At 28.0% G+C, this 13,907-nt stretch overlaps 1 protein-coding gene across 1 annotated transcript in view; it reads right to left on the reverse strand.

Moving 5' to 3' along the window:
• Window positions 1-4,426, reverse strand: part of LOC101498342 (probable copper-transporting ATPase HMA5) — a 6,737-nt gene extending 2,311 nt beyond the window's left edge. The window contains exons 1-5 of the mRNA XM_073364404.1: window positions 4,042-4,426; window positions 1,989-3,389; window positions 1,565-1,819; window positions 378-500; window positions 1-198 (exon numbers count right to left, since the gene is read on the reverse strand). Coding sequence (XP_073220505.1) covers window positions 1-198; window positions 378-500; window positions 1,565-1,819; window positions 1,989-3,389; window positions 4,042-4,332 — 2,268 coding nt within the window. The 5' untranslated portion in view covers window positions 4,333-4,426. The remainder of the gene's footprint in view (window positions 199-377; window positions 501-1,564; window positions 1,820-1,988; window positions 3,390-4,041) is intronic.
• Between the last annotated feature and the right edge of the window lie 9,481 nt (window positions 4,427-13,907).

The following is a 13,907-nucleotide window of genomic DNA, read 5'->3' on the forward strand; positions in this document are numbered from 1 at the left end:
AGCAGGAATTGCAATATTATGGTCAACCAAAAAGCTCTTATTTCCCACCATTATTTCCTTGTTTCGAACGATGGCCTTTACCCCATGTCCAGTAATGGAAACAAAATCTCGTGCTTCTGGCCAAGAAGGGTTCTCTTCATCTTTAAATTTCTTGGCATACTCAACAACAGCCTTAGCCAATGGATGCTCACTGTTCACCTGAGATAGGCAAATAACACTAGTGATCAATTGCAATCATTTTTGACATGCATATGCACCTATAATCCATGAATTAAAAAATAACTCGAGCAATTAACACATTAAATTGGAGTGATCATAATAACTATAAAACTAAAGTGGAAAACAACAATTGTTTTTTATAACTACTATGTGCTTACCTCTGTTGCAGCCACAAGTTCATAGAATTCCCGGAGTACCATATTTATCAATAGTTTTGTATTTACTATCACAGGCTTCCCAATAGTGAGAGTACCAGTTTTGTCAAAAACAATGCAGTTCACCTACAAAAAAGTCATAAACAGATTCAAATGTAAATCCAAACCCACATAAGGTAAAAGCATGAATGCTTTTACAGATACTTTTAATATGTTGCAACAAGTATCTAAGGAACCCTTTCTCCACTTTTAACATTATAGAGAGGTGCGAGAGATAGAATGAATATTTTGATAGCCAAGAACATTATTTACTTTCATCCAACATAACAATTAACACACACCAATTCTTCTTATCAAGTGAACATAGTATAAACATTAAACTCTTTTCTAAAGTTATTTCACGTTGGATTAATGAGCAGAAATGGAAATCATTGTTCAATTTTAAACCAACCAACATTGACTAAAAAAATCCAGAATTCAGTGAGATAATTTAATGGCTTAAATACGTAAAAGTTCTTTGTAAATTAGAGTTACGTTAATTTAAGTCTTTATAAATATTTTTTATTAAAAAGTTGATGACTTATTTTTATTTACTATTAATTACTTATTAATTATTTATTAAAAATTAAAAATAGAAAACAATCTTCAATCCCAAATCAATTAAAATCACACCTAGAATATGAATTTCTACGAGACTTCACCCTAAACCAACCGGCGCCGCCGACTTCCTCCATACCACCCATCTATGCCGCTGACTCCCTCGTCTCGCTCCCCTCTTCCTCCATTCTCTACATCGCCTCCGTGCATGTGCGCGCGTTTTGTCAACACCCTTCGCGAACGATTTTTGCTGCGTTTTTTAAGTTTCATTTTTTTTTTTTTTGGGTCTGTGGCTAAATCTTCGTATATAAATCTTGCTACTTTTTTAGATTCTTATTTTTTTGGTCTGTTGCTAAATCTTCCTACTTTCTCTTTCGTTCCCTTTTTGGTCTCAACTCAACCTCTGTTGCTAAATTATATCCACTAAGTCATACATGCCACATAATTAAATTGTACGCACTTCAGCAAAAAAAAATTAATAAGAGACTAAATTAAAAGTACTTTAAAGTTGTAAGATTAAATTAAAATCAAAATCAAAATAATTGACTTTTTACATATTTAAGTCTAATCTAATTGTAAAGAGAAATACTGACCTTATGTGCACTTTCCAATGCTTGCCCTCCTTTGATCAATACACCCTGAGATGCACCAACTCCAGTGCCAACCATAACAGCAGTAGGTGTGGCTAAACCCAAAGCACAAGGGCAGGCAATAACCATGACTGATATTCCAAACTGCAGAGCAAGCTCAAAGCTGTCCATGGAAGACGGTATCCATGATTTCGGGTAAGTATGAAATCTTCCAGCTAAATACCAAGAAAGCCATGTTGTCAATGAGATCAAGATCACCTGCAAAGAAATACAATACAAAACATCACTTTAAAATTCAACCAATAAATATCTTAAGATGTTTCTTAGAATAGTATAACATAAATATCAAGAAAATTGAGGGGGAAAAAAAAGTTAATGAAAATTCATATGATCATTGATATATTATAATGTGGCATAATATAATTACCAAAGGCACAAAGTAAGTGGAAATGCGATCAGCAAACTTCTGCACAGGAGCTTTAGCCAGTTGTGCAGACTCAACAAGTCGAACAATCTGCGAAAGAGCGCTTTCTGATCCAACCTTTGTTGCCTTAACATGCAAAACTCCATTCTGATTCACAGTTCCACCAATAACAGTATCACCTTTCCTTTTAGACACAGGGCGTGCCTCACCAGTTATCATACTCTCATTCACATGACTTTGTCCCCACACAACAAACCCATCAGAAGCAACTTTTGCACCAGGAATAATTTTAATCACATCATTCTTCTGAACCAACCTGCTATCAATTTCTTCCTCCCTAATAACATTCCCTTCACCATCCAAACTCAACAAAATAGCAGTATCAGGTGTTAAATTCATGAGCTTCGCGATTGCATTCGATGTCTTCCCTTTAGCTAAAACCTCAAGATACTTTCCAAGAAGAATAAAGGAAATAAGCATAGCACTAGTTTCAAAAAAATCAGTACCTTCAAAAACCTTAGAAGTAGCAGCTCTCAAAACAGAGTAAACAGAATAGAAATAAGCTGCATTTGTTCCTAGAGCAATAAGAACATCCATGTTAGCAGAACCACGGCGCAATGATTTATAAAAACCAACATAAAATCGCCACCCGAAAATGAATTGCACCGGTGTTGAAAGCACCCATCGTATAACCTCTCCAACAGTAAGCATATTCACAATTTTAGAATCCAATGCATCTTTTATTCCAGGTATATACATAAACACCATGGAAGTTAGAAAGACTGGAATAGTGAAAACCAAACTCCATAAAAAGGATTTGTAATATTTTTTAATTTCTTGTTTTCTATGAGTATCTCTTCTTCCACCTTCACCAGGAAATATTTTTGCTTTCAAATTTCCAGAACTTGTTTCTTGGATGACATTAATAAAGTCCCTTGGTCCTGTAATATCGGGTTTATAAGAAAGTGAAATTTTGTTGAATTCAAGAGTGGTGTGTAATTCCAAAACACCAGGGAGTGAACGAAGAGAATCTTCGACGAGTATAAGAATGGAATGATCGTTGAGATCATGACCTTCGACGTGGAGGTCTATTTTGCTTAAGTCTTCACTTGAACTAATAAGTGTGGGTTCAAATCCAGCATCATCAACGACTTGTAAGATATGGATATGAGTTACGATGTTTGGGTTGTAGTGGACTTGGGCTTCTTCGGTTGCTAAGGCTACATGGGCTTTTTGTACGCCAGGGATGGCTTTTAGAGCTGACTCAACGGCGGTTGAACATGATGTGCAAGTCATTCCTTTTATTTGTATGCGACATACTTGAATAGAATTTTCATTTGACGCGTCCGTTAGTATCGCCGCTTCAAATCCAGCATTTTCAATTGCCTCACAAATAGCCTCCTCCTGATTAGACAAAATATTATAGTTAGATTATTGTCCATTGATGTGTTCTACACTATTATAAATGCACGGTGTAAGAAAATATTTTGAGAATAATTTATATAAATATTAGTTAGATTATACAATTAAAAATAATAATTAATTTTATATTAAGAACCAAAAAGTATTGATTTTAAAATAATTATTATTTATAAAACGATATTTATTGTGAAACAAAAAGAAAAAATTATAGACAAACAATCTCTATTTTGGTCATTTTTTATAGATAAATATACCTTTAATAATATTTTTTTTTCAAATTTAAATTTAAACTTAAATCAATATCCTAATTATAAAAAACTCCTTAACAACACAATATTTTCAAATTTCAAATTGGAAAATCTAAAACATGAATATTGTCATTAAAATTTGTATAAATTTAGATTTAACATTATAATACAATGATCATGGCATTTTTATTATAAAAAAAAAGTATAGTAATTGATCATATCCATATAACAAAAAAATTCGTTAACATAGCGAAGATAGTTCGTTAAATGAGAAAACATAGTTGCTTCAATTATTAGTAATATTAGTTTTTAAATAAAAAAAAAAAAAACAGGAGTAAAAATGAAGAAAAAAAAAGCTAGTTAACGGAGTGAAGAAAGTTAGTTACGTTAACAAAAGAGGGATGAAAGATAACGCGAGCACGGTTGTTGAGGACATCGACGACGGCTTCATGAATTCCATGGAGGCGCTTGATACCTTTCTCGACGGATCCGGCGCAGGCGGAGCAAGTCATTCCGAGAACTGAAAAAAGTGCGGTAACCTCCGAAGGCTCCGCGGCGGTGGAGGACGTTCCTGTCTCGCCTTTAGGAAAGGTAGGCATAGACGGGTAGTGAGATCGAGCTGAGAGATTATGCCATCCTTCATTTCTAAAGCAAGCTAAGGATAATAGCTTCGCCATCGCGTTTTTTCTTTTTTTGCCGCCACCAAACTGCAAAATCAAAATTGAAATCGATTTTATTTTTCTCTCATTCAAATTGTTGTTCTATTTGTAATTGTTAGCGTAGCGCCACGCTTTTTTTTAAAATTGTTATACGTCTCTGTCTTTGTTTTCAACGAATCTTGGATTGTTAAATCCAACGGTGGGAATTGCTTTTGACTTTAACATGCGTGACGTTAGTGAATGACAAATTGTTTCTTCACTATTTTAGTAGTTACGTTTGTTGAGTTTATTTGGTGGTGGGTCCTTATTTACGTGGGCTTCAAGCGACCTTGGATTTGATCCTTTACCTTTTAAACGTGATTAAATAAAGAGTAAAACCACTTTGCCAACCAATCTTTTAGGTTAAATACATTTTCATCCTCATTTATCAAACAACATTCTTATTTGTTACCAAAGAGTTATACAAAGTGTTAACCACGTATAAAAATTGGATATTTGATTAATTAGAATTAATTATTACATTTTTTAACACCAAAAATAGGATATTTGATTATTACATTTCTTTTAACGTGATTTTCGTTAAAATTTAGAAAAATATTAACAAAAGTCATCTAGTAAATGTGAAATACTGAGATTGACAAAATAATCTAATAATTGTCTACCATAAGAATTGATAAAAATAAAAGATAGAGAGAGAATAGAGTTATGTGTATATAATTGTATGTGCATTTGATATTTGGTGTTCAAGACAATTTAGAAGAAGAACAATTTTCTCCATTTAAAGTTTAAGTAACCTTTTTTTTTAGTTTTCGAAATTGGAGAGAAAAGATGTAAGAGGGAAAACTATACAAGAAGAATTAAATTAGTAAGGAAAATGTTTAATCCAACAAATGAGGGTGAAAAGTAGGGACACACCCACTATATTGTTTGTGTGGACAAGAGAGTTGGTCCTAGTATTTTGAATGGTTTGGGAAAACCAATAAAATAAAGTGTCCTTGTAATTATTTTTTTGGATCATGTAAATATTTGAATATCATTCTACTTGCATGCAATAAATCATTAATAATTATTTTACCATTAATATTCTTAAAATTAATTTTAAATAAATTAAAGTGAGATTATTTATTCTATTTTCTGATAAAACATATCGAATATAAAATTTTAATAATTTTTCTTTTTTAAAATTATTTGTGAGATGCAATAGTGACTTGAATAATTAATATTATTTTATTTTTTGTCATTTTATACTTCAAATACTTCTTTTTTATATATAAACAGTTAAATAGACATATATATAATACCTTTACTACTTAAAATTTATGTGTTTGTACACATGAAAAGTGTAATTAACCTAAAAGACAAGGGATAAAGTTTATTTAACCCTTAAATATAATTATAAGGATTGACCAAAAATAAAATATTAAAGTAACTAGTACTACTAAGAGTTGTTTTGGTAAGAAAAAAACAAAGGGTTTAGAATGCATATACCCGGAATTTGGGTTTTGGTGGGAGAGTGCATTAGTTAGTTATAGCGACCTATATTAAAATGTTATACTATTTCGGTGTCTTTTTATAAGTATTTATTACTTATTTTTTATATGCATTATAAAAAAATAGATAATAAATTTAATGATTTGATGTTTTTAAAATAATCTTTAGATTTAAATCTCTTAATTAATATATCCTTTTCATATTTTAAGATAAAATCGTAGTATTAATAGAAGTTATATTTGGAAAAAATAATAGTAAATGCGCATAATAATTTGAAACAATTTTTATACTTAGAGATAAATTTTTTTAAGTGATATTTAAATGTAGGAATAAATTATTTTCTACCGTTACACTATTTTGTTTCTCCCTTACATAACGTATCATTTTTTTAAAAAAAATTATAACAAATATACTAAAATAAGATTTATAACTTTAGTTATTTTGATGCTAACAAATATTTTATGCAATTTTGATAACTTTGTAATTTTAGTTTTACTAATGCTTTGCAAATAATTTTTTTTTGTGATGATTTTTACGATTTTGATATTCTCACTAGTTAATTAATTATATATATATTAGTTAATAAAACAATAGTGAAATAAATTATATTATATTTTGAAAGGAAAATTAATTAAGGTTAGTAATTTTTTTATAAAAAATATACGATGATCCATTGATCATTAACAATTAAATTAAAAAAATACAAATAACTTAATACAATTAAAATAATACAAATAACTTAATACAAAAATCAACAGTTTGACTAAACTCATTATTATAATAGACAGCTTTCTATCGTACCCAACTAAATAATCTCTATACAATTTAAATTTTGATTTTAACCAAACTCAAGACAATCTAACGCGTACATCACTAATCCCTACAAGTAAGACTATAAAAGATTGACAAAAATGAAATAGTAAGGCTTTTTTGTTGTTTTCCACGTGAAATACTAAGGTAACTATTAAGAGTATCTCCAAAATGAATTTAATATGTGTTCATTAAATGGGGTCTATTATGCTATAATTTTTTGAAATAACTCATTCATTTTTTATTCTAAATATGAACTCACGAACTCATTAGATAGGGTCTACTACTAATAGTCATACATTTATTATTATTGATAAATTAATAAATAAAAAAGTAACCCTGATGAAAATATCGTTCCTTCTTGAGAGAACTGATGCACATCCCAACAATGAACACTCGTCAAAAATTAAATTTTATGTAATTACGAGGTCATTTTGCTACCGTTGGAGATGCTCTAAATACTAAACTAGGTTGAGAATGCACATACCCGGAATTTGGGTTCAAGTGGAAGTGTCCAAAGGTGAGTTAAAAGTCCAACAACCACGTTATGTTGAAATTTAAAAACAAATAAAATTTGGATTAAAAATTGTGTCATAGTACATGACATATATTTTAAAGTTTAAATTTGTTTTTAGTTTTTACATTATGTTTATAAATTAATATTTTTTAATCAATAAATTAACGATCATTTTTATAATTTAAATAATTATTTATTATAAAAATATTTAATATTCTTTTAGTAATAAAAATTCATTAAAAAATCAAAAAAAAAATTCACCGACACTTTTGGTAAAGAAAAATAGTAATTATAATATTTCAAATAATAAACAATAGTTTTTTTTAAAAATAATTTATTTAATATTAATTTAAATATCAAATATACTAATACATCTCAAATTGACACATGTAACACGTACTTTCTCTTTTTTAAGTAAATATTAATAAATGAATTGTTAGATTAATTTTTTCGAATTTAAATCTAAAATATTTTTCTTTTAACTTTTTCGACTCAACAACCTACTAATTCCTTTAAAATCACGCAACCCTTGGGAAATTTTATGATTTCCAATTTTTCATATATGCTTTTTGTATCGTGTATTAATTATTATGCTATGCAATATGTTCGTTGGTATGGCATCTACCGTTACTAGTTATTAATTACTTTATTTTCATGGTGGAAACGGGAAAAGGAGTGATATGAAACGTCCTAAATTGATGAGAGTATATAAAAATCAATAGATAGTTGAAGAATAACAATCTATAAACGGGTTTTCTCCTCATGCATGTAATTTGGTCGTATGTGCATGGGAAATAGAGATAATCTAAAAAAATACCTTGTGTGAGCAAGCATCAATCAAAATTTTGGACGATTGTAGAACATGAAAGTCTATTAATTTTTCTTTATTTGATGCTTTCAATGTTTCTTCGAATGATGTAGAACGCCCCCACCCGGTTTTTTTCTTTCGAAATGATATATTCATACTTTACTCAATTAGAAAATGACTCATTAATTTTTTTTGACATTACCGTGGAGGCTGTTGTATAGGTTTTAAAATTTTGAAGTTTCAAAATATTATATTATTAATATATATAAATTATTAGATGTGATTTTGTAGTATAATGCAATATTTTTATGTAAATTATTTAAGATGACTCAGAGATAACAATAATGGAAGAGAAAATAATCTAATAGATGTAACATGTTAGTGATGTGGTTAAAAGAGAAAAAAAAATAAAGTGTTGAATGAATGTATAAATATTATGGGTGTTTAAATATAAGAGTTGTAATATATAATACTATTTCTTTATTCACAAAAATACAAATTTTCTGTAAATAATTACATTAATTAAATAACGTTTGGAAGGCGTTTAAAAGAATAGAGTAAGAAAATTGATAATTGTTCTATTAGTATTATTAGTCGGATAGTTTAATATTACGACGTAAGTTCGAATTTAAAATAATCATGTTGTTTCTTATTTTTTGTCCCACAAATTTTATTTTTCTAGAAAATCAAGATATAATTAATGACGTGTTTTCTTTTGTATCTTTAATATTTCAAAAAATATTCATTAAATAAATTTTGTTTTGTTTTATTTATTTATTACAAATAAAGGACAAAAAAGAGTAAACCAATCTAAATTTATTATTTATGTTTGTATAAATCTAAAAGAATCAAAATTAATGAATAAAGAATACTTCATCTTTTATATTATTTATATTAAGTGTGTATGAATTTTGCTACTAAATTTTTTATTAAAAGAATTTGATATTGTATACGATTAACAAAGGTATAAGGAAGCTCATAAGCATAATTTTATAACTGGAACCACGATCTCCAGGTGTCTTTTTAATTTTTATTTTTATTTTGTAAATGTCTTATTATTATATTTTTATTAAAACCTATTCTTAGTATTGGGCCATGATAGTATGTTGGGCCATGATAGACGTCACGGCTTACGTTTATTGAAAAATTGGATTTTGTATTTCATAATTGGAGTTATACCTCCTAAAATATAAAAAACCCAATTTTGTCCATGTCATTTTCATTTAATTAAAGGTAAAAAAAAAATTAATTCAAAATCCTACTCTTTACTAAAAGTTTTGGTAATTAAATTATCTCTCTTAAAAATTTGGTACACAAATTAAAACCATCAGAAATTGTATTTTTATAAATTCAGGTGATACAATGTGTACCTGAAATTTAAAGGCGTGAAATTTCTGGTAATATGAATTGTCTACCAGAAATTTCTCCAACAAAATTTCTAATACACTATCGGAAATTTTGTACCTTAAAAATTTTGGTATTTATTTTTATTCTATCGGAAATTTGTGTCTTAAAATTTCGAGTATGTAATTTTTTTTTTCCTAGATTTTTTTTACTTATTTTTTAAAAATAGTTTGTTTGTTTCCCATGCACTCCAAATCCCTTCTTGTAACATAATCATTCACATAATATACAAAAAGTCTGAATAATAAAATAAGTCTAAAATTAATTAGTCTAAATAAATAATTCTGAATAATAAAATAATACAATCAAAATACAACTATAGTACTAATGATAATCCTCTTCTCTAGATACGTATAAGGCTCTCTCTAAGAAGACATGCATTTCATCTTCAGGATCTAGCCTTTGTAAATCTAAATCCTATTGTATAAGACCATTCATTATATGACACTAGTATACTATTCACCATGAGTAGTATCGAGACCAAAATCATGACTAGAACCAGGACCATTATCACAACTAGGATTAGGACAATAACTAGGATCAGGACCATAACTAGGACCAGGACCAACATTAGGACCAGAACCAACCTTATGACTGGACCAATACCAACATCAATAAGAACGTCAAAGCATGAAAGTTCTGTAACCACGTAAAGGAACATTCGAGGATGAGATATTACATAGTACCACTGAATGTATCCCTCAACAGACTCGTGTGAACATGCAGCTGGACGCAATATAGTACAAAGGGATTGAACAAAGTTCTTGTACATACTTCATTCAACATCAACATCACGTACAACAAACATTAGTGGAATAAGACGAATGTGTTGAGTATACCTGAACTGCCATAGACACATCTTTAGTAAATATGGTACCATCATAGAACACTAGTGAATGTACCCTATAAACATCGACACAAACTGAAATTTTGTTGTGGCGTCCTCATCGTAATTTAGTGTCCAGATAATATCAATAGGTCTAAAAGCATCAAACTTCGCTCTATAATATGCAACATCCCTCGATGTTTGCTTTGGAGTCCATCGAAACATCTTGGCAGTGAAGATATAGGCTCACTCATACTTCACTTATAAATGTTAGGAAAATATTTATAAATCCATGTTTGTAGATGATTAAAAAATACAAGTAATTAAATAAGCATCTTATCAAATAACAATATAATTAGTATTAAAAATAATATAAAAGTATTTGGAATAGAGATAAATATCTTCTAATCTGCTTCGTTGCAAGCATGGTACCATATCTAAGACAATCATATAAAACAACAAGAGCAGTAGGTCCTCATGCCTATTTACCACAAGTATTAATGTCTTGAAAAAGAAATAAATATTTTGCAAATACAAGGGTAAAATTTTTGTCAGCTAGTATGATACACCATACCAAATGAAATAAATATGCCCTCGTTGCACACTCGAAACTTCCTTCATGAAGTTTCTTAAAGAATACCGTTTTCAACCATTCAAAAATATATGAGACGCCTCTATTAATCCTAGTTTTATTCACAACTTCATTCTCTTCAACTCCTAATAACTCAACGACAACAACAATGGCTAATCTTTGTGACCCATCTCTCAACAGACCCTTCACATTGTCAAGAGTAATAGTCATTTCACCAAATGACAGGTGAAATGAGCTAATCTTTCTGTGTCATCTCTCAACAAAAACAAATATGAGGTTATTGTTGATCATGTGCAAAGTATATTGTTGTAGATGACGTAATCCAGATGTAGTAATCCATTGATCTATTTGAGTAGGAAATACATATATATTATCAATGAATTTATCTTATTTTTTGCCATTTGAAACAACTTTCAAGACACGTATATCCTGTTTAATTTAAATAACACACAATAAATTATACGATTAGTTAGTTTACTATATATATACTAAGAAATTTCACTATTGAAATAATTTTTGAAAAACTGTTTTTTTTTTCCTTTAGTTTTTCTTCTTTTTCTTAATTAGTATATTTTATCATTTGACTTTTTTTCGGTAAATAAAATTAAACTCTTATGAGTTCCTAAAACTAGTGAATCGTTAAATCAACTATGTCAAAACAAAGTGAGTTCTTTAAATTGACATTGTAATAAATTATACTATAAATATATTAAACTATACATATTATGTTATACTATACTATGTAATAAAATAAATTATTTAATAACTTGTTCATTATACACTCTAACTACAATGTGGTGTTCATAGTCCTTAAGGACAAAAAAATCGTAAGGACCTCCAGGAAATAGAGGTTGTTCTGTTGTCGCTGATGCATGTTATTCTCGTGTTGTTCATGCTCCTCTTGATCATCAAACGCAGGAACATGTTGCTCCTCTTGCTCAAACTCATGCTAAATATAATAATCTTTCTCTTGTTGTATCTCTTCGTATCTTATTCTTCTTTTTCAATTACGTTCTCCTATTAAATTGTTAGTTTTTCAGCTCTCACCATCTTTAAAATTTTGGGTGTTTTATATGAATAATGAGTTTGATGTCCTAATTTTTTTAAGTAATATATATATATATTCAAAGTTATATAGTTTTCAATAAAAAATCTAAAGATTTAGCATTGAAAAAATTCATATCAAATTAAAATCAACATTAAATTATTGCAAAATGTAGTTAATATTTTAAGAGAATTCAATATCATAAAATTTTTGATTTTGATTCAATTGTTAAAATATAATTTCAATATTAAAATCATAAGAATCACCGAATTTCAAATAAGTTTCAAGATTTTTGTAACATAATTTTAAGTTTTCATAGAAAATTCTCTAAGTCTTTCAATACAAAACAAAAATTCAAAAATCTCCTCATATGTTCTATATTGCTTGAGTATTCTATAAAGTGAGTCAATTGTTTGATCTACAATATAAAAAAAAAAAATTATAAAAGATTGTTTAACGGCTCAAGGTTTAACTGTGTCAATTCAAAAGAATTTTCCACTAAAAGTAATTAACAAATTTGATTCTTATCTATGAATGATGATGAATTGGTGCTTTTGTTTTTCTAAAATTTGGCTTAGAACTTTATAGTAGATAAAAAAAAAAAAAAAAGTAAATGTATATTTAAATTAAAACATAAAAGGATACTACTATACTATAATAACAATATATATATATATATTTATATATATATATATATATATATTCTGAGAGCTTTGTGTAGCCGCATCTCTCGAATACTTTGATAGATCCTTCTGCTCCATATATTTTTTTTTTAAAAAAAAAAATACATCATTAGATTAATTCATTCACATATATTTTCTTAATCAAAATATATATTTAACTTGATCAATTCAAAAATCTCACTATACATTTAGATATCAATTCAAAAATATTAGCGAGAGAAGAAAATTGTATTAACTTAACTTATCCGACCCACTCACGAAACAAGCTTAATTGCTGACCCAAAACAATAAAAATAAGCCAGATTCCTTAACTGTGTGTTTCACCTAGATACTTTGTGTCACCTATGAGAATACTGTCATAGATAATGTGTTCTGCACTCCTAAAAAAACAACCTCAATTTTTTTTACTTAATGGAAAAACAATGCTTTCAACTTCACTATAAAACACTCGATAAGAGTACTATAAGCGTGGGGTACAGAACTAGGGTGGTCTGGTAGTTGAATTGATTTGATCTAAGAGTTAAATAATTAGGGGATTTAAATTTAAATTCGAGTAAAAGAGAAAAAATACCAACATACAAAAAATATATATAATTTTAATAATTATAAATTATTTTAAATATTATATTTTATCGAATGAAATATTAAAATAAGTAAATTGTAAATAATATTTAAATACAACTTCAAATTAATACTAACTTGTTAGCTATTTAAAAATAGTCATATTTCTAACATTTTTTGAAATAAATTTATAATTTTCAAAGATAATACCAAAAAATAATATTTCAAAAGAAAATAATCACACTTTTTTAATAATATTTCATAACTTCCAAATATCAAATAACATATCAAAACAAAAGTTAAACAACAACATTCTTAATTACATTTTGGGTTAAAATAAACTTTTTAATCCTTTAATTGTTTTTTCTTTGTGGACCCATTCACTATATAAAAGCTCTTATGGAGTCCAATAAAGTATGGTTCAATTAGTCATTCCCTCTGCAACAAATTAAATCTTATCGGAATTATTATTAATTAATGTATCAGAATTATTATTAAAAAAATTGAAGCCCTAGTAATTTTGAAGCTATGTGCGATGACTTAAATTGCACATGACAATTAAATTGCACTGGACATGATAATATCTAAATATTAATTTTGACTATTTGAAAAGAAGAAGAAGAAAAAAGAAATACTATAAGAGCATTTGCATAATAGAATTGAAAACTCTAACCAATTCTATTTCAAATGTTTTAATTTTATTAATTTGTAAAATCCAATTCTATTTCCACTACAAGAAAAATTATTATTATCTCCACAAGATTTTATTTTTATCTACCGAAGTTCCGTAGGTAACATAAAATTACTCACGAATTACCGGACACGAGTTCGTAGTTATTTTGCTCGTATGAATATA

The sequence above is a fragment of the Cicer arietinum genome, chromosome 8 (genome assembly GCF_000331145.2).
Source record: "Cicer arietinum cultivar CDC Frontier isolate Library 1 chromosome 8, Cicar.CDCFrontier_v2.0, whole genome shotgun sequence".
Lineage (NCBI taxonomy): Eukaryota > Viridiplantae > Streptophyta > Magnoliopsida > Fabales > Fabaceae > Cicer > Cicer arietinum.